A 26,469-nucleotide genomic window follows, 5' to 3' on the forward strand; every position below is an offset into this window, starting at 1 on the left:
ACGGTTTTTCTGATTGGCTCTTCAATATAAGTCAACCAATAGCAAAACACGACACAAGTGCTCAACCAGTGGCCAGGCATTATACCACCCCTCCCCACCACCGGTAAAGCGGTGGTCAGGGCTCAAAGGGTTAAACAGGGGAAGGAAAACATCACTTCCTGATTATCTTTAAGGCACAAACAAATATTTCAGATGTGTAATATATGAACTTTGTCATCAATAAAACAGCAAGCAAGCAAGTCCGTGTGGTACCGACACACAAGTCATTCACTTATGGAACAGTGAACAGCCACCCACATCTTTGACAGACAAAATCACTGCAGCCTAATTCACATAACAGCTGAGAGCAGTATTTTCAGTTCAGCCCTGCCCATTTCAAATGCAGAATGTTATATTCCAAACAGGTGAACCGCATTCTCCAGTCTCATTTATCTGGTGATGAAGGTACATCTTTTTACCAGTGGCTGACACCAATTTGCCAAGTGGCAAAAATCAAAACAAAACAAAAAACAAACGAACAAAAGAAAACCCCACTCTGGAACAAAACATCTGACAACATGAGAAAAAAGAACAGGACCACTGCATTTCATGACTGTCCGATGTTGGAGAAGAAAGACCCATTATTCTTTCCAGTGTTTGGGTTTCATTTCCAACCCACAGTCTGTATCTGGCAGGTCAAGTCAAGGAATGACAGCAAAACTTTGTGGTGAACAGAACTGGGTTTGTGTTGCATTGTGTGATGGACAGTGCATGTTAAAGACGTAGGTCTGGAGGTGCGAGGTTTACAAGGTTCAAGATTTAATTTCCTTTCACCTGTACTGGAGTTTGGAGGATTACAAACAGATGAACAAAAAGAAGATACTGAACATGACAATTTCTGACAGATGAACTGAGACAGCAACACTTATGTGTCAAACACGTTATTTGACTTGTGCATGCTATTACAATAATGTGACCCTTTTACTCCTCTCTTTCTTGAAATGCATTTACACATTCAAGACGTACCAAAATAATCTATGAGATTTGCTCAGAACAACTATTAGTACAAAAAGAGTTACCATAAAACCTCTATGTCTGTATACTCTTCATGGAGTATAATGAAGCTGAACTGCTTATTTAAATTTCAACACACAGGTAACAGTTACAAAATGCTCAACACTTTCAAAAAAAAAAAAAAGGAAATAAAAGTTCTAGTACGTATAAGTTAAACATCATATAACGATAGAAAGACAGATAAAGGAAAGGAGAGAGAGAGAGTTGGAGGGGATTGTCAATGTTAATGTTTTCCTGTTGTTGCTTTGTCAGTGCTTCTTTTATTTGCAAGGGATGGATGAGAGAGTGAAAGTGGAATGGAATTTTAGGGTTCTTTATGCCATTACCAATAATGTATGGATCAGCAGAAATATTAGTATGACTGAAATGACTAATTTGTAAATGTATGTAAATGTGTCCATGTCAGAATTTTTTTTGTGTAAATTATGGCAATGCAGTCCTTGACACAATTTCACATAAATGTTTGCTTTGTGTGGAGGGAGTGTTAATCTGAACAACGGTTGTGGGTTGATGTGGACATCTTCGCACTAACTATAACTTAAGGATGACATCAAAAGAATGTTGCTTCACTGATATTGTATGGTTGGTTTTTTTTTCTCCTTAGCACATGTCAATCCATGTCTGTCTTAATGCCATTCAAATAACTCAGATTAAGTGACCATCAGTGAGCAATGATGCTTGTGTTACCATGAGAGAGAGAGAGAGAGAGAGAGAGAGAGAGAGAGAGACGAAAGCAATGAAACAGTATAAAAGTCAGAGAAGGACAGTGGACTGGCAATGAGAGTGTGGCTGCACTATGCTGTACAGAGCATGAACCCCGCCTTGCTGCAAGCCGGACCGTCCATGCTGCCCTCTGAGGGGCTGGTGGATGATGTTATCGCCATGGACGCCACAACCGTTCTCAGCTCGGACGGAGAGGTCCTGCCTCTCATTGAAAAGGTTGGTGCATGCTTATCTTGTGAGGGGTAAGTACAGCTCGTGTATTTGTTCAGCTTCACCTTCACCTGTCCCTTGACATCTGGTCCTATGTGTAGCATGCACTTAGCACATGTAAAAGAACACATGGCAACAAGAGAGCTGTCTGTGGCAAAATTTGTAGTAAGACAGTAAAATACACTCTAATATACATTGTTTCTTTGTGTGTGTGTGTGTGTGTGTGTGTGTGTGTGTGTGTGTGTGTGGTGTAGTGTAATTATGGATTTATCCGAACACCGTGACACCGCCTTGAGAAAATGATGCAGGAACAGAAACCGAAGTGCTGTATAAGTATCCATATCAATCAACCTGTCAGTCCAATCAGAAGATACTGTGTTCATGGTGGGTGTGGTGACAGGTGTAGCTGGCGGAGTGGGCTGGAGATGTGGCTATCCATGTCAATCAACCAGTTAGAAGACAGTTTGTCCATGGTGGGTGTGGTGACAGGGTGTGGAGGTGTGGTTATCCATGTCAATCAACCAGTCAGTCCAATCAGTGTGTCCCTGGTGGGTTATGGGGACAGGTGCGGCTGGTGTAGGGGGTGGAGTTGTGGCTATCTATGTCAGTCAACCAGTTAGTCCAATCAGAAGACAGTGTGTCAATGGTGGGTGTGGTGACATGGGGTGTGGTGTGTGTGTGTGTGTGTGTGTGTGTGTGTGGTGGTGCAGGGAGGGGGTGGCTATCAATGTCAATCAACCAGTCAGTCCAATCAGAAGACAGTGTGTCATGGTGGGTGTGGTGACAGAAGGGTGGTGGTGTGGGGGGATGTGGCTATCCATGTCAATCAACCAGTCAGTCCAATCAGAAGACATTGTGTCAATGGTGGGTTGGTGGGTGTGGTGACAGGGGGTGGTGATGTGGGGGGAATGTGGCTATCCATGTCAATCAACCAGTCAGTCCAATCAGAAGACATTGTGTCATGGTGGGTGTGGTAACAGACATGTGGAGGTGTGGCTATCCATGTCAATCAACCAGTCAGTCCAATCAGAAGACAGTTTGTCCATGGTGGGTGTGGTGACAGAGGGGGTGTGTGGAGGTGTGGCTATCCATGTCAATCAACCAGTCAGTTAAATCAGAAGACAGTTTGTCCATGGTGGGTGTGGTGACAGGTGCGGCTGGCGGATGGGGTGGAGGTGTGGCTGGGCAAGCTGAGGGACTCTGTGGGCCACACCTTGAAGGAGCTCAACGTCAGCGTCGTCACCGACTGCACCAATGGCATTGCCATGGAGGAGTGGGCCCACAAGGTGAGGGGGGAGGGGGAGGGGGAATTACATCTCATTTCTCTTCACACATACTGGTGATTATAGAAATTTTGTTATGGTGTTAGTTTTTCACTGTGGAATGTTGCCTTTTAAAAGGTAGGAGAAGATAGGGGGGAGTTGAGGTGGAGAAATGTTTTTGAATGTCCCATCACACATAATGGTGAATATAGACATTTTGTTAAAAATGAATAATTTTCACATTTGAATGTTATTGTTTAAACATTTCATTGTTTGTTATTATTATTATTATCATCATCATTAGTAGTAGTAGTAGCAGTAGTAGTAGTAGTATCATTCTTCTTGTTCTTAATTATTCTTGATTATCATTGTTATCTTTCTTCCCCCCCTTCCCCATTACAGTACCCGTCCCAGGTGTGTCGGCTGGGCATGCTGTTCCACTGGACGCGGGAGTGTGAGCAGGGCATCGGGGAGGTGCGCTACGACCGCAAGGCACTGCAGGCCCTGCTGAAGAAGTACACCACCAACACGGGCCGCCTGTCCTCCGTCATGGTGCGCGGGGTGTGGAGGACGCTGGACGAGCCCATGCTGCCCGTGCACAAGGCACGGCTGGAGTGCATGATCACCGTGAGTCTGTTTGACGTGTTTTGGGTGTTTTTTTCATGGTGTTTTCTTGTGCAGGATCTCCTTTGGAGAGTGCCCAGATGGCAGTCAGATTATGCAGAGATGCCAATTGTTATGATTTTGCGTATGTTGTTACACTCGATCGCAGTTTGTTACAACGTTACACCAATTTCAAATTGTTCAACTACATAGCATGGTCACATGCTTTCCTGTTGTAAACGTTACTCAGACACTCTAGACCTATCGATCACAAGGCCAGGGCAGTCACTACTAACCTTGTTCTCACGTGATGATGCTCAGCTAATCGTGTGCATGTTTACATTGAAACAGCATTGAGTGGACCAATCAGCTTGCTCATTTGCCCGAACAAGAGAGAATATGGCTAAATCAAGTTGTATCTCGGTCAAACAGCATCTGTGCCTGTTGGATGAAGCTATGGAGTGCATGGAAAGAACTAGCGGCTTGAGTGTTTGTATGTCTTGTAGACGTGGCTGGGAGTCTGAGTGTACCTGCCAAATTCAATATGTTCCTACCAAATTTCCTGTTTGTTCCTACAGACACTTGACAGGGGTTGGCATCCCTGATTATGGGAACCAGCCTGGTTGTGGGTGCTTCATGAAGGATCTGGGATCACCCTCAGGAGTGATGCCATTGAGAGAATATAGAATAAAGCATGATTGATAATTAGATGAATAATTTGATTTCTAAAATTGATAGATAAATGGATAAACCTGTAAAAGGAGATGGAGTGTACATGGGCATGTGGTTCATTGCTGTGTAGTACACATATACATTGCCTGATCTGGAGTTATCTCAAGCCTTGATCATTTTTGACCTGTAGATATTTTTTACTCAATTAAATATTTCTGACGGAGCATAGTTATGTGAAATGGTTATCAGGAAATATGATGTACATGTTTGTTTGTGTGTAGGCATGTGTGTGCCTGGAGAGGGCTGTGAATAGGGGAATGTTAGAGGGAAACACATTGGGGTGTGTTTTGTTGTTACTGCTGTGTATATAACCTTCAGTGTGTGTGTGTGTGTGTGTGTGTGTGTGTGTGTGTGTGTGTGTGTGTGTGTGTGTGTGTGTGTGTGTGACTGACACAGCAATCCATGTACCTGCGAGATGTGCTGGACAACATGTGTGGTCGCAAGCTGCGAGAGATCACAGACTTCGAGTGGAGACGCAGTGTGCGCTGCTACATGCACCCAGCTGGTAAAAAGAAACAGTTTCTTTTTGTTCCACCCCCCCTTTTCTCTTCCTTAGTTAAAATTCCAATGAAAACTGCCCTCCTTTAGATGGCACTGAGAGTAAAGAGGTGAACAAGTTTTATATAAGAAAAAAGTGAAAGCCAGAAGATTGAGGGGTATTCAGTGACACTGACATTGCTAAACAACACACACACACACACAGATACACTCATACACAGATACACTCATACACAGATGTGCAGACACTGATAGGGAACCGTGTCATTTCAGTTGTAAAATGGACTTTTAGTTTTATTTCATTTCAAGATTTCATTGGTACACACAACACAACACAATGAATACAATACAATGCAATGCAATACAACACAGTGCATTGCAATGCAGTGCAATGTGATGAATGTAGTGTGATGAATGTATTGCAATACAATACAATATAATGCAATGCAATACAGTACAGTACAGTACAGTACAGTAGTGTGTACAGTACAGTACCTCACAATACAATACAGTACCATACAAATCAATACAATACATTATGATACAAGACAATAGGTCACAGCACAATACTTCGCAACCCAAAGCAGTGCAGCACAACACACTACAGCCCAACACATTTTTATGAATCCCAACTTTGAAATTCTGCAGCATGTGTTAGAGACATAATCCTTGCTGCACAACGTTCGTATGGCGACAGTGCTGTCATGGTCTGTCCTTTTCACCACAGAGGAGAAGCCCCCTGAACCAATGGTCTGGATCCTGGACACAGCCTACAGCTACGGCACCGAGTTCTACGGCACAGACTGTGGTGTGGCCTTGACCCCAGTCACTGAGCGCTGCTTTGTCACCATGGCAATGGCGCTGAACCAATGCCTTGGCGCCCGCATCACGGGACCTGTCGGTGTTGGCAAGACTGAGACCATCAGAGTGAGTGGCTGTTTGGGTGGTGGGGAGAGGGGGGGTGGGGGGTGGGGGGTGCAGGGTAATGTGTGTGTTGGTGCTCATGTACATTTATGGGTATTTGATTGTGCTTTCATATCTGTGAAACTGCATGTTTGTTGCATATCTGTTATGCATGTGTGTGTGTGTGTGTATGAATGTGTGTCTGCATGTTTTACATTTATTTGCTTATTTATCATCATTGTTGATTTGTGTGTGTGTGTGTGTGTGTGTGCGCTTAGAGTTGACTTCATCAAGATTTTGCCCCTTATAAATATTATTATTATTAGTAGTAGTATTTTTATGTATTTATCTATTATTTTTTATTTATTTTATTTATTTATTTATTATTATTATTTTATTTTTTTTCTCAAGGCCTGACTAAGCGCGCTGGGTTGCGCTGCTGGTCAGGCATCTGTTTGGCAGATGTGGTGTAGCGTATATGGATTTGACCGAACGCAGTGACGCCTCCTTGAGCTACTGTTACTGATACTGATACTTCTATCCTGCTGACTCTGGTCATCTTCTTTCTTCTTCTCTTCTTGTTGTTGTGGGATATTAAGTGTATGACTGCTTTTACCCCACCATGAATGCGGCTGTACTCCGAGGGTTTTTGGAGTTGAGCATAAGTATGTTGTTGTTTTTCCAAAACCCACCAAACACTGACATGGTTTACAGGATCTTTAAAGTGTGTCATTAATTTTCTGCACACATGTACACATGAAAGGTGTTCAGGCACTAGCAGGTCTGCACATCATGGGTGTGTTCCAAGAATCCCAGTGTCGTGTGTGTGTGTGTTTCTGTAGTTTTCTGTGAACTCCAGTGCTGTACGTATGCTTGCATGTGTGCGTGTGTGTGTGTGTTTCTGTACTTTTCCATGAAGCTCAAAACTGTTTTTTCTGTGATGGGCCGAACTAACGGGCTTGAATGCGGCATCTGCCGTGCTGGTATGAGTGGGCAGAAAGGTGCGCCCCTGTGCATAGGGGAGGTAACCTACTTTGGGAGGTTATCGGCCATAGCTACTTTCGTTTTCTCCGCATAGGTGGATAGTAGTTTGCACAGGACAGGAATCAGACCCTTGCTGGAGCCTGCACTAGTGGGTCACGGTAAGTATGTTACTTAAACGTAATTATAGTAGGAAAATTTCCTTTTTTGTGTGTTTCAGGGCCTGGCCAACATCTTTGGGAATTTCCTGGGAGTGTTCCAGTGCTCTGAGGCCTTCAGTCCTGTCAGCATCGGCAAGATCTGCCAAGGCATGTCCATGGTCAGTTACCTCCCCTCCCCTCCTCCTGCCTCTCTTTCTCCTCAGGGGGGCAGGCTTCTGAACATCTAGAAGGGTTACGTACTTCAAAAATCTTATTGCTTGAGGAAAAGTTGTGCAAAACAAAACAAAAGAAAAAAGGAAAAAAAAACAAAAACCCAGGTGTGTGCACTTCAAAAACATCAGCTTATTACTTCTGGAAAGATGTTCCAAAAAAAAAAAGTGCATTTTGTCCAAAACGTTGTGCACTTTAAAATGTCAGCTGTTCAAATATGTCATCTTTTCTGTGACTGTATAGTGTATGCATTATTCTGTGACTGTGTAGTGTGTATGTATTGCTATGTGACTGTTTAGTACGTATGTATTGTTCTGTAGCTGTGTAGTGTGTACATATCAGTTTGTGACTGTGTGTATGTGCTATTCTGTGACTGTGTAGTGTGTATGTAATATTTTGTGACTGTGTAGTGTGTATGTGTTATTCTGTGACTGCGTAGTGTGTATGTGTTATTCTGTGACTGTGTAGTGTGTATGTAGTGGTGGTGTGTGTGTTGTGCAGGACGGATGTTGGGGGTGTTTCAGTTAGCGTCAGACCCTGAATCAGTTGAATGTGTCATTCTGTGACTGTGTAGTGTGTACGTAGAGATGATGTGTGTGATGTGCAGGATGGATGTTGGGGGTGTTTCGACGAGGGACAGACAGAATGTGTCATTCTGTGACTGTGTAGTGTGTACGTAGTGGTGGTGTGTGTGTGATGTGCAGGATGGCTGTTGGGGATGTTTCGATGAGGGGCAGACCCTGAGTCAGGAGGCCATGTCGGTGTTGATGGACCATGTCCAGTCCATCATTCTGGCTGCCCGCGCCAAGCAGACCTTCATGACGCTGGTGGATGGCACTGAGGTGGGCGTGTGGGTGTGTGTGGGTGTGTGTGTGTGGGTGGGTAGATTTGTGTGTGTGTGTGTGTGTTGGGGGGAGGGTTTTGTGTGGGTGTGTGTGTGTGTGTGTGTGTGTGTGTGTTGGGGGTGTGGGGATGTGTATGGGAGGTTTGGAAGTGTGTATTTGTGGGGTGGGTGGGTGTGGGATGTGTGTATGTGTGTGTGTGCATGTGGGTGGTTGGTGTGTGTGGGTTTGGTGTGTGTGTGTGAGTGTATGTGTGTGGGTGCGTTTGTGTGTGTGTGTGTGTGTGTGTGTGTGCATGGTGGGGTTGTGGTGTGAGTGTGTGTTCATCTCTGTGTGTGTGTGTGTGTGTGTGTGTGCATGGTGGGGTTGTGGTGTGAGTGTGTGTTCATCTGTGTGTGTGTGCGTGTGTGTGCATGCATGCAAGTTATTCCACTAGTTTTCACTAAAAAGACACCCACCAACCACCACCACTTCCCCATACATAGATCCCGCTGAAGAGGAACGTGGGTCTGTTCATGACGACGGATCCCACCCACTCCATGCCCTTGGCCAGCATGCCCAATGACATCGCCGGCTCCTTCCGCACCATCTCCCTCATCAAGCCCGACCTTGGCCAGATCCTCAAGGCCAAGTGCTCCGCCCTCGGCTTCCGCGCCGCCAACATCCTGGCTCTAAGGCTGAAGGTGCTGGCCGAGCTCGTCAGGGACCAGCTGTGAGTGGTGGTGTTGGTGTTGTGTGGGTGTGGTGGGGTGGGGTGGGGTGTGGTGTGGTGGTGTGGTGTGGTTGTGGTGTGGTGGTGGGGTGTGGTGTGGTGTGGTGGTGTGATGTGGTGGTGTGGTGGGGCGTGGTGTGGTGTGGTGGTGTGATGTGGTGTGGTGTGGTGTGGTGTGGTGTGGTGTGGTGGTGCGGTGGGGTGTGGTGGGATGTGGTGTGGTGCGGAGTGATGTTGTGTAGTGTAGAGTGATATTGTGTGGTGTGGTGTGGTGACATTGTTGCTGTTGTTATTGTGAGTAGTGTGATATTGAGTGGTGAAGATCAGTGACGTCGTTGTTGCTGTGTCATGTGATGTGAACCAAGGACCAGCTGTGTGGTGTGGTGTGGTGTGGAGCAGTAAAGCAGTGTTGTTATTGTGTCATGTGATATGGAGTGGTGAAGATTGATGATGCTGTTGTTGTTGCAAGACTCTCTGTCTCCCTCTCCCTCTCTCTCACTCACCCCCCTCTCTCACTCACCCTCTCTCTCTCTCTCTCACCCCCCTCTCTCTCTCACGCCCCCTCTCTCTCTGTCTCTCACCCCCCTCTCTCTCTCTCATTCACCCCCTCTCTCTCTCACTCCCCCCCTCTCTCTCTCTCTCTCTCTCTCACACCCCCTCTCTCTCATTCCCTCCTCTCTCTCTCTCACTCCCCCCCCTCTCTCTCTCTCACTCCCCCCTCTCTCTCTCCCCCCCCTCTCTCTCATTCCCCCTCTCTCTCTCTCACTCTCCCCCCCTCTCTCACTCTTCCCCCCTCTGTCTCACTCACACACCCCCCCTCTCTCTCTCTCACTCACCCCCATCTCTCTCACTCCCCCCTCTCTCTCTCACTTCCCCCTCTCCTGTCTCTCTCTCACTCCCCCTGTCCATGTGTACAAGGCCCCAGGAGTACCACCACCACTTCTCGGTGTCGGCGCTGAACGGGGTCCTGAAGCGCGCCAGCCAGAAGCGGCGCAGCATGCGTGACGACAAGATGGCCGAGAAGGACAAGCGGGAGGAGACGTCTCGCTCAGAGAGCGCCAACTCTGAGGCCCCCACCACACGACTCATGACTCACGGAGGATCTCTGGGTAATGGAGGTCTTGTGGCGCTGTTGGTGTGTGAGGTCTTTTTTTTTGTGTGTGTGTGTGTGTGTGTGTGTGTTTTGTTCAACGAATCAGAAAGCGGGTGGATAAAAAAAAAAAAGAAAAAAAAAGCAGCTCCTATTTCTTTGTTGTTTTTTGTATTGTTTGCTTTTGGTTTGTGTAACTTTCACAATAGGAATTTGGTATGTTTGTTATCTCCTTAGAGAGAGAGAGAGAGAGAGAGAGAGAGAGAGAGAGAGAGAGAGAGACAGACAGACAGACAGACAGACAGACAGACAGACAGACAAACAGAGACAGAAAGAGACAGAGAGAGAATGAGTGAGAGGGAAGGGAAAAACAGAAAAAAAACAAATATTGCTCACACTGTGTATGTCACTAACATGTTTTGTTTGTACAGTTTCAGTCAACAAGCATTTAGAGAGAGAGAGAGAGGGTGGGGGGTGGGGGGGGGGGGGAGAGGGAAGTGAAAAACAGGCAGAAAAACAACTATAGCTCACATTGTTAAAATCACTGTCTGACGTGTTTAAATTGCACAGTTGACAAGGATTTAAAGAAAACAAGAGATACATAGATAAATGACTGAATGTGTGATTGCATGAATAAATAGACAAATACAGTGAGCATCACTTTGTATAAATTGAATGATATTGAATTCTGTACCAAAGTAAATATGAAGTTGCATAATTTATTGATGAATGAATAAATTCCAGCTCATGCCCAGCCCCTCACCCCACAACACGTTGACACATACACCCTCATACAAAAACAGTGTGGGTGGAGAATGAACTGTAGTTTAGAGCAGTCTTTGAACAGGTATGTTTTGAGAGTATACTTGAAAGACATGCACGCACACACACATACACACACACCACACACACACACATACACACACACACACACACACACACACACACAGAAGGTCTGATGTCCAAAGTCATTGTTGTGCTGCAGTCAAGATGCCTGGGTCACTGGGCATGCGAAAGTCAGGCACGCCCAACCCCATGACGGCGGCTGGCAAACAGGAGCACGCCATCGTCGCACAGACCATCGAGGACATCATCGGTCCCAGACTCACAGGAGAGGTGAAGACATGGGTGGCTGTTGTGTGTGTGTGTGTGTGTGTGTGTGTGTGTGTGTGTGTGTGTATGTTGGGGTTGGGGCACTTGTTTGTTTGGGTGGGGTGGGGTGAGGTGTGTGTGTGTGGGGGGTTGGGTTGGGGAGGTGTGTGTGTGTGTATGTGTGTGTGTTTGCATGTTTGGTGCATATCTGTTATGCATATGTGTGTGCATGTGTGAATGTGTGTCTGCATGTTTTACATTTATTTGCTTATTTATCATCATCTTTTTTATTTATTTTATTTTATTTATTTATTTATTTATTTTATTAATATTATTAATATTATTACATTTTTTTACGCTTCTAGTTGACTTCATCAAGTTTTTGCGCCTTATACATATTATTATTATTAGTAGTAGTTCTTTTTTATGCATTTATCCATTATTTATTTGCTTTTATTTTCTCAAGGCCTGACTAAGCATGTTGGGTTACACTGCTGGTCAGGCATCTGCTTGGCAGATGTGGTGTAGCGTATATGGATTTGTCCGAACGCAGTGACGCCTCCTTGAGCTACTGAAACTGAAACTGAAACTGATGTGCGTGTGTGTGTTTGTCTGTGGGTTGGGGCGCGCGTGTGTGTGGGTGGGGTGGGGAGGCGTGTGTGTGTGTGCATGTGTGTGTGTGGACACGTAAGTGTGTGTGCATATTTGCATGAATGTGTGTTTGTGTGTCTGTGTCTGTATTAGTGTGTGTGTGTGTATGCAGTGTGTGTGTGTGTGTGTGTGTGTGTGTGTGTGTGTGTGTGTGTGTGCATATGACTGCGCACAAATATGCATGCAGATGAATAAAAAAAAAAAGGCCACTGTTGCTTTCAAGACACAACGCTGTGTGTTCTTTTGGGGATGTAACGCCTGTGCACACCACACAGTCTGACTTGAGACAAATTTCTATGTTGCCCACCCCCTGCAGAACCTGTCGCTGTTCAAGACGATCCTGAAGGACTGCTTCCTGGGCCTGCCAGACCCCCCGTCCAGCCTGGTGTCGGCCAAGTCCCGGTCCTTCGACATGGAGGCGGCCATTGAGAACAAGGCGCAGGACCTGGGGCTGATTGCCCACAAGCCCTGGGTGGCCCGCTGCATGCAGCTCTACAACCTCTCCCAGGTCCATCATGGTCAGTGGGGTGTGTGTGTGTGTGTGTGTGTGTGAGGGGGTGGGGGGAGGGGGGAATTGAGGGGGGGGGGAGGAGCAGGTCTGTCATGGTCAGCGCTCCCTGGGGTGAGAGGAGGGGGAGGGTGTGGGGGAACAGGTCCATCATAGTCAGTGTGCTATGTGATGTTGTGGGGGAGAGGAACAGGTCAATCATGGTCAGTGTGCTGTGAGGAGGCGTTGATGTTGTGGGGGAGAGGAACAGGTCAATCATGGTCAGTGTGCTGTGAGGAGGCGTTGATGTTGTGGGGGAGAGGAACAGGTCAATCATGGTCAGTGTGCTGTGAGGAGGGGTTGATGTTGTGGGGGAGAGGAACAGGTCAATCATGGTCAGTGTGCTGTGAGGAGGGGTTGATGTTCTGGGGGAGAGGAACAGGTCAATCATGGTCAGTGTGCTGTGAGGAGGCGTTGATGTTGTGGGGGAGAGGAACAGGTCCATCATGGTCAGTGTGCTGTGAGGAGGGGTTGATGTTGTGGGGGAGAGGAACAGGTCAATCATGGTCAGTGTGCTGTGAGGAGGGGTTGATGTTGTGGGGGAGAGGAACAGGTCAATCATGGTCAGTGTGCTGTGAGGAGGGGTTGATGTTGTGGGGGAGAGGAACAGGTCCATCATGGTCAGCGCTCCCTGGGGAGTGAGGGTGGGGTGGGGGGAGAAGCAAGTTAACCCTTTGTACCCCTGAACCCTTTCAACCCTAGGGAGTTTACAGCCTGCTGTGCTGGAAAACTGCTGAAAATAAACTTTAACAACTGTAGTTTCTTTTCCCTCCAAACTGATATGGTTGGACACATATGTAGGAATGAGGAAACTGTTTCAATGAAACAAATTTTAATGATGGTAATGCTTGGGCGCTTAATGATGATAATAATGATAAGAAGAAGAAGATGAAGAAGAAGAACAAGAAGAATGGAAATTATAATGATAATAATGAAAATAACAACAACAGCAACAACATTAACATTGATGATAATGATGACAACAACAACAATAACCACCATGACCCTCACCACCACCCCTACTCTCTCTGCCCCCACCCCCACCCCACCACCACACAGGGATCATCGTGGCGGGGCGGTCGGGCAGCGGCAAGTCCACGTGCGTCCAGACAGTGGTGGAGGCGCTGTGCCTTCAGGCGAGGGGCGGCGCCTCGCGGCAGTCCCACAGCAGCAGCAAGGCCTCGCAGTCCTCGGAGAATGTGCACAAGCTGCAGCGGGTCTACCCCCTCATGGTGGACAACCTGGACCTCATGTTCGGGTCCCTGGACCAGAACGGCGACTGGGTGGACGGCATCGTCACCTCTGCCATCCGCAAGGCGAACAGGGTGAGTTTGTTTTGTTGTTTTTTTGTTTTTGTTTTTTGGGGGTGGATGGGAGAGGGTTCGGGGTGGCGGTTGGGGGTGGTGGATTGGGATGGGTTTTTTTTTTTTTTTTGTGTGTGTGTGTATGTGTAGAGGTTTGAGGGGGGGAGGGCGTGAAGGAGGGTGGGGGCAGTTATTTTATGTGTGTGTGTGCATGTTTGTGTGTGTGCGCGTGTGTCTGTGTGCATGTTTGTGTGTGTGCGCGTGTGTCTGTGTGCATGTGTGTGTTTGTGTGTGTCTGTGTGTATTTGTGTGTGTGCAGGTGTGTCAATATGACACTGATACATTGTGTTCCTCATGTGTGTGTTTGTGTGTGTGTGTGTGTGTGTGATTGTGACACTTATACATTGTGTTCCTGCATGGTCAGTATGACACGAATACATTGTGTTCCTACACGTGGATGTCCGTGTATGTGTCAATATGACACATTGTGTTCGTACGTGTATGATGTGTGTGTGTGTGTGTGCTGATGTGACACAAATAGCATTGTGTTCCTACATGTGTGATGTGTGATGTGTGTGTGAGTATGACACTAATGCATTGTGTTCCTACATGCATGGTGTGTGTGTCTGTCGATGTAACAGAACCAGAGCACTACATGGCTGTGCCTCGATGGTCCTCTGAACGCGGTGTGGGCGGACAACTTCAACAGCATTCTGTCCTCTGAAAAGGTAACAGTGTCTTTGTCGCATCACAACATGAACCACGTCTGTGACAGGATCCTCTGAAAAGGTAACAGCGTCTTTGTCGCATCACAACATGAACCACGTCTGTGACAGGATCCTCTGAAAAGGTAACAGTGTCTTTGTCGCATCACAACATGAACCACGTCTGTGACAGGATCCTCTGAAAAGGTAACAGCGTCTTTGTCGCATCACAACATGAACCACGTCTGTGACAGGATCCTCTGAAAAGGTAACAGCGTCTTTGTCGCATCACAGCATGAACCACGTCTGTGACAGGATCCTCTGAAAAGGTAACAGCGTCTTTGTCGCATCACAACATGAACCACGTCTGTGACAGGATCCTCTGAAAAGGTAACAGCGTCTTTGTCGCATCACAACATGAACCACGTCTATGACAGGATCCTCTGAAAAGGTAACAGCGTCTTTGTCGCATCACAACACGAACCACGTCTGTGACAGGACCCTCTGAAAAGGTAACAGCGTCTTTGTCGCATCACAACATGAACCACGTCTATGACAGGATCCTCTGAAAAGGTAACAGCATCTTTTTCGCATCACAACACGAACCACGTGTGTGACAGGATCCTCTGAAAAGGTAACAGCGTCTTTGTCGCATCACAACATGAACCACGTCTGTGACAGGATTGAGCAAGTGCTGTAGAGCAAAAGGTCTGTGGACAGAGGGACAGAGATGTTGATAATGGTTGGAATGAAGTTTTGTTTTGTGTGTTTGTGTGTGTGTGTGTGTGTGTTTGATGATGACAAATACATTAAAACCTGTTGATATTTGTAAAACATATACATACATCCATATACGATACCCCTGCTTGAATGAGTGCATGTTGTTGTTGTAATGGTGACAGCTACCCCTCGACTCATATTTTATTATTTTATATGTAATATGTTTACTCTCCTTTTGTATTGTTTTCGTTTAATATTCTTTTTTTTTTAAAGTATATTTTGTTGTATTACTTATCAGTGAGTATGAAATGTGTTATATGAGCTTACACAGTTTTAAGCATGTTTTTATTGAAACACGAGAGCAATTTCAAACTTTGTGTTGTTACAGATGACTGTTGAGTATATAAAAGTTAGAAATGGAGAAAGTCTGTTGAAAAAAAGCACGCCAAAAACTGGTTGTTTCTTTAGAATGAGGTTTTGTGTTCCTGTGTTGTTGTAATGCCTATGTTGTTTAACATGTTGCCTTTTTTTAAAAATTATTATCAGCAAACATGTCAACAATTTCTCCTTAAGAGATAACAAACATCTCTTCATCATGATTGTCATCAGTAGAAAGCACAGTGGATAGTATCCTAAGTTCTTATGAAATCAGAACAGCCACTTGTGAACACCACCAAAGTGACTCAGCAGCAGCAGTGCAGGGACTCCTCTGGTGTGTGGCCTCCTTGCGACCTAACATTGAGACTGTGGGCTGTTGTTGCTGAGACTGACAGACGAACCCGGGGTGTGGCTGTGTATGGGAGGCACTCGAGATGAGCGATGTGGGAGTAATGCCACTGAGACGGTACAGAAGATGGGGGACACTAACGGCAAAACAACAACAACAAAAAAACAAAACAACAACAACAACAACAACAACAACAACAAAAATATATATATAGGAAGAAGAAGAACAAAAAACATACTCTTGTATCTTGGATTGACTTGCAGGTGACGTTTATGGTTTTTTTGCTAATGCCACTGAGATGGTATGGAAAATGGGACACTGACAGCAAAAAAACCCACCCAAAACAAACAAAAAGATCAACAACAAAACATACTCTTGTATCCTGTATTGACTTGTGGGTGACGTAGATGCTTTTTTTTGCTGCATGCAGACTCTGCACCAGCTGAACGGAGACAAGCTGTTCCTATCGGACAACATCATGGTGCTCTTCGAGACGGACAACCTGAGTGAGGCCTCGCCCGCCACTGTGGCCAGATCAGTGAGTGTGGCACAGCAATGAAACATTGTGGTTGTGTGTGTGTGTGTGTGTGTGTGTGTGTGTTCATCAGTTTAACGTCTCTTCATGCAGTGTGATTTTCAGACGGAGACTGCTGATTGTACGATACAGTCCTTCTCCTCACTCACGCACACACCTCAACAGAGCAACAGACACAGATATCTGCACATATGCACATGTGTATATACACATACACATACACACACATACACATACACACATACACTCAGAGACACCCCACCCCCCCCGCTGCCACCCCCCATCCCCCTCCACACACATACAATGCCTAACCATACTGTATGGTATACGAATTTGTGTGTGTGTGTGTGCGTGGCAGGGCATCGTTCACCTGGACCAGGACACGGTGGGCTGGAAACCCATGGCCCGAGCCTGGCTGGAGTCACGCTCCCATCAGGAGGTCCATGTAAGTGACTTCCCTTTCCCTTCTGTCCTTTCCTTTACCTCCTCCTTCACTGTCCCGCTTTGGGTTGGGGGTGCTAGTTCTGGGTTTTTTTGTTTGTTTGTTTGTTTTTTGTTTTTTTGCTGGGTTTTCTGGCCTGGGTTGTTGTTATTTTTTGGGTTTTTTGTTGTTGTTGTCTGAGTGCAGTGGTCATGTTTTTTCCCCTCTTCTTGGTGCTCTGGTTCTGTTTTTTTTTCTTTTTTTTTTCTGGGGGCTCTGGTACTGTTTTTCTGTTCTTTTCTTCTTTTTTTTGGTGTGTTTTTTTGTTTTTTGTTTTGTGTGCTCTGGTAATTTTTTTTTTTTTTACTGCGCACTCTTGTACTTTTTTTTTTTCCTCTGGGGGCTCAGAGACTCTGGTCCTGGTTTTTGTTGTTGTTGTTGTCTTTTTCTTTTTCTTTCTGGGGGATCTTGTCCTGTTTTTGTTTTTCTGGGTGCTCTGCTGCTGTTTTTCCTGGGTTTTGTTCTGGGTAATTCCCTGTTTTTCCTGTGTCTCTGGTCGTGTTATTTCTTGGTTTCTGGTCCTGTTTTTCTCCCTCTTTCTCTGGCTTGAGGTCTTTGGTCCATTTTTTCCTGGGTCTCTGGTCCTGTATGGGTTTTTTTTTAATATTCCCTAAATGTTTTCTTTAGCTATGCATATATTCCTTTCTTCTTCTTCTTCTTCTTTTCATCCTCATCATCATCATCTTCTCCTTCTTCTCATTATTTTTTTAAATCGTTAACATGTCTGTGTGTTTTCTTAGTTGGACATTTGATAATTCACTTTTGATGTCTGAAGAATGTGATGTAATATCTGGTGTGTCCTTACTGTTCCTGGAAAATAAACATCTTGAACGTATATAATACAATTGACAAATCAAAAATGGAAGTAAATAGAAAGCATTTCAGTTTAACATCCGCATTTTGAAGTAGTGTTTTGTTCTGTCTGTTTGACAGTTTAGAATTGGGTCATGTAGGTCTTTGAATAAATGGTGACTGTGTTGTCATGGCTGAGTTAATGGTCCTCTTTTTTATGGGTCTCTGTTTTTTTCTTGGGTCTGGTCCTGTTTTTCCTGTTTCCTTGGTCATGTATCTCCTGGAGTTGTGGTCCTTATGATAGGTTGGGGACTTTGTGTTGTTGATTCCCAAATTATGGACCTTTGATACAGAGTATTGGACAATTACCACAGTATTGACCAGGTAATTGTTGATGCTGAAATCATGGCTCTTCCAGACTTAATTCCTTGGAATCTAGTTTGTTGGTGATGGTCACATTGAAGCAGGGTTCATAATGAGGGTTCAGGTCATCAGTGCCTTAGACTGCCTGATACTTAGCATCTTGATAGTCAGTACAGTTATCAGAGAGAGAGGGAGGGAAGGAGAGAGATTTAATGTTTGAGAATGAAGATGATTGAGTCCTGCCACTGGTGGAAGGAATGTTTGTCAGTGTTGTGATGGTAGACATGTGTCGTTGTACAGGTGTTGGTGTTCTGTTCCATAGTGTGGGGCTGTGATGTGTGGGTTTAACCATCAGTTGGGGTGTGTGTGATGGCAGACATGTGTTGCTGTGCAGGTGTAGGTGTTCTGTTCCATAGTGTGGGCTGTGATGTGTGGGTTTAACCATCAGTTGGGGTGTGTGTGATGGTAGACATGTGTTGCTGTGCAGGTGTAGGTGTTCTGTTCCATAGTGTGGGGCTGTGATGTGTGGGTTTAACCATCAGTTGGGGTGTGTGTGATGGCAGACATGTTGCTGTACAGGTGTAGGTGTTCTGTTCCATAGTGTGGGGCTGTGATGTGTGGGTTTAACCATCAGTTGGGGTGTATGTGATGGCAGACATGTTGCTGTACAGGTGTAGGTGTTCTGTTCCATAGTGTGGGGCTGTGATGTGTGGGTTTAACCATCAGTTGGGGTGTGTGTGATGGCAGACATGTTGCTGTACAGGTGTAGGTGTTCTGTTCCACAGTGTGGGGCTGTGATGTGTGGGTTTAACCATCAGTTGGGGGCGTGTGTGGGGGTTTTGGGTCATCATGGGGTATAACCATCAGTGTGGGACTTGTGTGGGGGTCTGGGTCATTGCTTAACTCTCTCTAACATACAGATGTATTCACAAATCTGCCCCTTCCTATCTCTGGCTGCCTTCAACTCTACACTCCATCTCGCTCTCTACGATCGACTTTGGATCCACTCTGTTTACGCATACCCAGATTCATACACTCGACTGTTGGCCGCCGTTCTTTCTCTGTCTCTGGAACCTTGTAATTGGAATGAACTTCCTCTTTCGCTTCATCAGGTCTCCACACTCAGCTCTATCAAGTCTAACCTTAAAACCCACCTCTTCCCAAAATAGCCTCCCTTCCCTGCCTCTTCCCTGTCTTCAGTTTTTTTTCCAGTTTTAGAGTTCTGCATGCATGTGAATGACTGGTGCGAAAGTGCTTTGATTTGCCTCAGCACAAGATTCAGCGCTATATAAATATAATAATAGTAAGATGTGTTTACTGTTTCCTTCTTTTGTTAAACGTTTTTTTTTTCCATGTACATGTTTTGAGATGGTTGAGTTCAGTCACTGCCATGATTGTTCATGTTTAACATGTGATCTCATCAGGAGTTCATGTCACCTCATGTGTGTCATCCCGTGAATAACACTGTTGACTGTGATCATCTGACCTGAGGTTCATGTTGATGGTACGTGTCACACACCCCCGTCACCCCCCCCCCCACACACCCCCTCCCACCTCCCTGACTAACCCGGTGAACATGATCTGTGTATACAACAGCTGGATGAGGAAGCCGAGGACAAGAGTATAGAGGGGGTAACGCCTTGTGTGCTGTGACCCATTGCTAGACATTGTGTCGCTTGATCTGATTTCTTCTTCCATCATAGTTCTGTTTTATTTGGTTGTTGCTGCTATTCCAATAGCCTGAGATGCTGTGACTGTGGTGCGTGATCATTGTGTCTGCTTCGGTGCATGGTTACTAACGGTAGTCTGTGTTGTGTGTGTGTGTGTGTGTGTGTGTGTGTGTGTGTGTGTTCATGTATTGTTGTGTGGAGCTTGTATGTTGCGTTGTGCATGTATGCTGTGTTATGTTTGCATGTTGTTGTGTTTTGTATATCAAGTTGTGGACACGTTCACTTGTAGTGATGTACGTGTGTGTGTGTGTTGTTGTGTTGTGTATAAGTGTGTCAGGTTGTGTATATGTGTTGTTTTAAAGTACGTGTGTGTTGTTGTGTTGTGCATAAGTGTATCAAGTTGTGAATATGTGTTGTTCTGATGTACATGTGTGTTGTTGTATTGTGTATAAGTGTATCGAGTTGTGCATATGTGTTGTTTTGATGTATGTGTGGATTAATGTGTCGTGTATAAGTGTATTGAGTTGTGCATATGTGTTGTTGTGATGTATGTTTGTGTTGTGTTGCGCATTTCTTGCATAGCCATCATAGTGTGCAGTCAACACTGCACATGATTTTTTTTTTGTAGGTTCTATTGATAATAGATTAAATACCACTGATCCAATACTATACATCAAATGTAATCAAATACAATAGATCAAAGTTCATAGATCAGGTACCATAGATAAAATATCATAGATCTTGTTAGCATAGATCAAAATGTCGTTGATCAAATACTTTAGATCAAGCACCATAGATCAAGTGCTGTAGATCATCATTGATCTAATAAACATAAATATCAAGTATTGTAGATAACATGCCACTGATGAAATACCATAGACCCAGTAAGCATATATCAAACACCATGGATCAGACATCTTAGATCAGATGTGGCGAATAGGGCTCAGGGTTTTCATAGAGCCAGCCTGTAGTGCAAGTGGATAGGTCTCAGGGTTTTCTTAGAGCCAGCCTGTAGTGCAAGTGGATAGGTCTCAGGGTTTTCTTAGAGCCAGCCTGTAGTGCAAGTGGATAGGTCTCAGGGTTTTCTTAGAGCCAGTCTGTTGTGTAAAGTGGACACTTTGAGAGATAGCATAACTGGTGGATGAGGTTGAGAGAGTTTGGATCCATTTACAGACACGGATGATATGAAGAAACAAGAAGAAACAAAGGTGATGTAATCGTGTGTTTCTTGAAGTCAGTTATGCACTGTACAGCTTATGGAGAACAGTCAGTCTGGTTTGATGCTGCCGAATGAAATAGTTCAGTTCAGTTCAGTCACTCAGGGAGGCATCACAGCAGTCAGACAAATCCATACACACCACGGCAGTCAGACAAATCCATACACACCACGGCAGTCAGACAAATCCATACACACCACGGCAGTCAGACAAATCCATACACACCACGGCAGACAAATCCATACACACCACGGCAGTCAGACAAATCCATACACACCACGGCAGTCAGACAAATCCATACACACCACGGCAGTCAGACAAATCCATACACACCACGGCAGTCAGACAAATCCATACACACCACGGCAGTCAGACAAATCCATACACACCACGGCAGTCAGACAAATCCATACACACCACGGCAGTCAGACAAACCCATACACACCACGGCAGTCAGACAAATCCATACACACCACGGCAGTCAGACAAACCCATACACACCACGGCAGTCAGACAAACCCATACACACCACGGCAGTCAGACAAATCCATACACACCACGGCAGTCAGACAAATCCATACACACCACGGCAGTCAGACAAACCCATACACACCACGGCAGTCAGACAAATCCATACACACCACGGCAGTCAGACAAATCCATACACACCACGGCAGTCAGACAAATCCATACACACCACGGCAGTCAGACAAATCCATACACACGACACCACATGTGTTGAGCAGATGCCTGACCTTGACTGGCAGCATAACTCAACATGTTTAGTCAGGCATTTTGGGACAGAAAAAAGAAGAAGAAGAAAGAATTAAAAATAGAAAAACCCCCCAGCAACAATGAAAAATAGAAAAACACAATACATTGTATGGACAGTGAAAGTATTTGTAATGGTTATTGTCACAGTTTCAATCAGATATTTTATTTCTGACAAATGAAAACTGCATGCTTTATGAATACAACAGTATATAAATAGATATTTGAAGTGCCGTCAGGAATGATATATATGAATACAACAGTAGACTCTATGCTTTGCAGGTGATTTCCCGCCCCATTCATTTTGATGAATTAATGATCACCCTGAGCTTCCAAGGCACATGTTTTTTTCTCCTGTCCAATTAGGAACACTAGAACTGATCAGCATGTGACAGTAGTAGTTTGATTTTATCTGACATTGCTTTGTGCAGTTGTTTGATGTTCACTTTGGATTTTTTGTAGACAAAGTGTAGATGTAGAAAGTCTATTTTGACCCTGCATGAGAGATGTTAGTAGTTTTTAGTATCTTTAAAAAAATTTTTTAATTTTTTTTATTCATTTATACAGTGTCTACACTCCCCCCTTCCACTGGCTCCACCACCACCACCACCACATTGTTGTTCCCAGTATGTTTTTACCTCCCCGCCCCAGACCCCTTCCAACTTGCTTTCTTCCTGTTTGGTGTAAACTGTGCATTCACAGGATCAGTGATACTCCAGGACAGGCTGTGGATTCACTTTACAGTGTATCGTCTCACAGCAACAACTATGTTGAATCAGCCCTAGGAACACGACTTTACCATGGCTGAAGATTTGGTTGACCTTCATGATCAACAGTTTTTTTTCTCTTTTTAACAAGCAAGTCATTTATTTCAGTAATCCCCAAACTATAATACAGAGAGAAGAAAAAATTGTTAGCCATCAAAGTGATGTTTCCCATCTATCTTTCCCTCCGGATTAACTTTGCTGTTGCCAAGATCCAGAGCTTTCAATCACATAATGTGTGATTGTTTTATTTCAAGTCTAGACCAGTTTGATTCTTGTGGTGTTAAATATATCCTGATCCCAAAGACAATGCGCCTGGGTTACTTTGCTAAAATTGTGAGTTTTCATCCAGTGTTTGTGTGGAGCAGGTTTTGAGTGGAGGCGCTGTGTTACCAATCTGCCATTTTCCCTTTTTTTCTAATTTTAGATTTTTTGGATTTTTTTTTCTCTCTTTTTTCAAGATCCAGTGTTATTAGCACCAACTCTTGCCTGTCTGAACGCTTATCTGTCAGAGATATTTTTAATCGAAACATGGTGGTTACACTGTTTTCTTTCAAAATCCAGTGTTATGAGCACCAACATATGCCTGTCTGAACTTTGTCTTCTAGAGAGATTTTCAAATGAAACATAGCAGTTATACTCCTGAAAACAACCAGAAAAATGTTGCTCAAGTGATCTTAGCAGCTAAAAGAATAAGAGTTTTCCTAAGTCTGTTCTAATTCAAGGCCAAATTCTTCAACCTAAAGCCAATTAAAAAAGGAAAAAAAGTTTTGAGTCTTGAATTCCATAGACTTTGAAAACCCTTACCGTCAAGCAAACTTAACATTGCTGAGATCACTTATGCAGAATGTAGCTGTGGATTCTAGTAGCTCTGAATTTAGCTTCAGTATCAAGTCAACAGGTGTGTTCACATATTTACGTCAGTGTGTGTTGTCTGGTTACATAAATGTATGAAAATACACAATTTTTTTTTCTATGACACAGTCTGTGTTGAAAGAAGCTTGGAGCTTGTTGTTCTGACTAAATGCCTTTTATATTTTACAGCAGAAAATGAATACAGTATTTAAATTTAGTTAAAAAGTTATTGTCCTTGCTTAAAAATTCTCTGTATATTCTACTGCATGAAGTTGAAGAATATGTATACTTTAAAAATTTTTTTTTATTAAGAGAGTTGGTCTTGAATGTGTCAGTGAATTATTTAGCACAAACATCTGAAAGCATGATAATTAGTTTAAAAAAAATCAAACAACCCCACAAAAATTTTAACTTTTTTGAAGCTGTATGACACACACACACACACACACACACACACACACACACACACACCACATTACACAGAACACTACAACATTTTATGGAGACGTTTCATCATTTGCAGGTCATATATTAGTTAAGTGGAAGAACTGTACAATTAGGGCGTTTGGAACACAAATAAAATGAGAGATAGAGAGTTGCATGTGACAAAGAGATTACTCTAGACATTTAACATAATTTTTGTTGTTGTTGTTGAAAATTTAGCCAGTGAGCCTAGTTTATTAATGTAATTAATATTGATATTATTATCATTATTTCTATTAATGTTAACCATGATAATGATATAATAATGATAATAGTAGTAGTAGTGGTAATAATTATAATAATATTTTGATGATGATGATGATTCTTATTATTATCATTATTATTGTTATCATTGAATACTAGTAATAATAATCATAATCATTATAATGATGATAACTATTATTATTATTATATATATGTATATTTTTGCTTGTTTGTTATTGTTTTTAAGTCATCATCATCATCATCATCATTGTTACTCGTATAATCATTATCATTATCATAATAATTATGATTATTAACATCATCCATCCACACGATCACCACAAACAACCTTCACGGGGCCACCTGTTTTTTTTTTTTTGATACTTGGCTGTGTAGTTGACGTTGACAGACATGTCGAGTGTGGCCCTGTCATGGTATGATAATACTGATGCCAGTCGTCGTGTGTTCCCAGGTGCTGCAGCGAGCGTTCCAGAAGACACTGGACCCCATCACCGCCTTCGTCATGCAGGAAGCCAAGTGAGTTGTCAGTATAAACCACCATCCAGTGTTAGAACAGACGGATCTATCTGAGCACAAGATATGGCAATACTTAACAGGTGTTTAAAACTTTTTTTTTTTTTACATGATTGCTAGCAGTATGCAACATCTATTGGTGAGATCTGGATCTGGGTAGATACATTGCTGAAGCCATGGACTGACCATCAAGGATATCAGTTCCACTCTGTGGTGGGTGGCTTGCTGTTATTTCTTTTATTGGTGGTATGTCTGATGTCTCTTTCATCTAGTGCCACACCACTCCACTGTCAACTTAAACAAAAACCATCTCATTGCCAATAGTTGTTGTTATCATCAGTGTCATATGACCATTGATATCATCTTCTTCTTTTTCACCTTCACATCACCGTCATCATCATCATCATCATCATCATCATCAGCAGCAGCAGCTATAGCAGCAGTACAATCACCACCATTATCATCACTTTCTGTGTCATTACTTACCCTTACCCTAACCACCACCACCACCATCACCAACCACCATCACCAATACCATCGCCACCACCACCAACAACAACAACTCACCACCACCACCTCCACCACCACCATCACCAACCACCATCACCAATACCATCGCCACCACCACCACCAACAACAACAACCACTCACCACCACTACCACCACCATCACCAATACCATCACCACTACCATCGCCACCACCACCACCACCATCAACAACAACAACCACTTACCACCACCACCACCACCACCTACCACTACCAAGGACCTGGTCACCATGCAGGCCGCGTCTCCACCTGAGTGAGGTGGGCATGTTCCGGACCTGTCTGGGTCTGCTGAGCGCCATGCTGGCCGACAACATCGAGATCGGCGGAGAGCTGCACATCGAGCGCCTCTTCCTCTTCTGCCTCATCTGGACCTTCGGGGGTCTGCTGGACGCCGCTGACCGCAAGGCCTTCTCCGACCTCCTCAAGACGCTGTCCACTGCGTAGGTGTACTGGGTTTCGTCTGTTTTTGGTTGTTGTTTTGTTTTTTTGTTTTTTTGCTCTTGGTATGAGGACAGACCCGGAGCTTCCCTTTTCGAGAATGTCAGGGTTTTTTCCAGCGTACCTTTTATATATGGAGACAAGTCAGGAGGTTTCCTTTTCGAGAATGTCAGGGTTTGTTCCAGTGTACCTTTTATATATGGAGACAAGCCAGGAGGTTTCCTTTTCGAGAATGTCAGGGTTTGTTCCAGTGTACCTTTTATATATGGAGACAAGCCGGGTTTTTTTTTTCGAGAATGTCAGGGTTTGTTGGTTTGTTCCATTGTAACTTTTATATATGGAGACAAGCCAGGAGGTTTCCTTTTCGAGAATGTCAGGGTTTGTTCCAGTGTACCTTTTATATATGGAGACAAGCCAGGAGGTTTCCTTTTCGAGAATGTCAGGGTTTGTTCCAATGTACCTTTTATATATGGAGACAAGCCAGGAGCTTCCGTTTTGAGGAAGTGTGGGGTTTGTTGCAGTGTACCTTTTATATACCAAGTGTGTAGGTGTGGCATATTTGTGTCTAGGACAAGCCTGTAGCTTCCCTTTTTGAGGAAGTGTCTTGGGTTTGTTCCTATGTACCTTTTATATATTAAGTGTATGCTTGTGGCATATCTGTGTCTCTGTATGTGAGTTTGTGTGTGTATGTATGTATGTGTGTGTGTGTGTGTGTGTGTGTGTGTGTGTGTGTGTGAGTGTTTGTGGGTGGGTGGATAGGTGGGTGTGGGATCATCAGTAGCATGCACATTGCGTGCAATGTACCTGTGTGCTGGCTGAATCGGTAGCGTAAGCAGCATGGACTTGAAGTTGTGCACCTTGGCAAGTGTTTGAGTGCTGTGTGGTGTTTGAGTGCTGTGTGGTGTTTGAGTGCTGTGTGGTGTTTGAGTGCTGTGCGGTGCCTTTGTGCCGTGTGGTGTTTGAGTGCTGTGCGGTGTCTTTGTGCCGTGTGGTGTTTGAGTGCTGTGCGGTGCCTTTGTGCTGTGTGGTGTTTGAGTGCTGTGTGGTGTTTGAGTGCTATGTGGTGTGTGAGTGCTGTGCGGTGCCTTT

The 26,469-nt window shown here is 44.3% G+C and overlaps 1 protein-coding gene across 1 annotated transcript in view; it reads left to right on the forward strand.

Annotated features, from left to right (window-relative positions):
* The window catches only part of LOC143298129 (uncharacterized), a 212,710-nt gene that overhangs the window by 76,300 nt on the left and 109,941 nt on the right, over window positions 1-26,469 (forward strand). The window contains exons 37-54 of the mRNA XM_076610849.1: window positions 1,861-1,992; window positions 3,138-3,272; window positions 3,651-3,875; window positions 4,980-5,088; window positions 5,809-6,008; window positions 7,186-7,284; window positions 8,041-8,178; window positions 8,664-8,890; window positions 9,809-9,999; window positions 10,966-11,096; window positions 12,040-12,241; window positions 13,330-13,595; window positions 14,216-14,302; window positions 16,156-16,263; window positions 16,619-16,705; window positions 19,493-19,528; window positions 24,333-24,397; window positions 25,179-25,382. Of these exons, the coding sequence (XP_076466964.1) occupies window positions 1,861-1,992; window positions 3,138-3,272; window positions 3,651-3,875; window positions 4,980-5,088; window positions 5,809-6,008; window positions 7,186-7,284; window positions 8,041-8,178; window positions 8,664-8,890; window positions 9,809-9,999; window positions 10,966-11,096; window positions 12,040-12,241; window positions 13,330-13,595; window positions 14,216-14,302; window positions 16,156-16,263; window positions 16,619-16,705; window positions 19,493-19,528; window positions 24,333-24,397; window positions 25,179-25,382 (2,642 nt within the window). The remainder of the gene's footprint in view (window positions 1-1,860; window positions 1,993-3,137; window positions 3,273-3,650; window positions 3,876-4,979; window positions 5,089-5,808; window positions 6,009-7,185; window positions 7,285-8,040; window positions 8,179-8,663; window positions 8,891-9,808; window positions 10,000-10,965; window positions 11,097-12,039; window positions 12,242-13,329; window positions 13,596-14,215; window positions 14,303-16,155; window positions 16,264-16,618; window positions 16,706-19,492; window positions 19,529-24,332; window positions 24,398-25,178; window positions 25,383-26,469) is intronic.

This window comes from Babylonia areolata, chromosome 23, assembly GCF_041734735.1.
Source record: "Babylonia areolata isolate BAREFJ2019XMU chromosome 23, ASM4173473v1, whole genome shotgun sequence".
NCBI classification, from domain to species: Eukaryota; Metazoa; Mollusca; class Gastropoda; order Neogastropoda; family Buccinidae; genus Babylonia; species Babylonia areolata.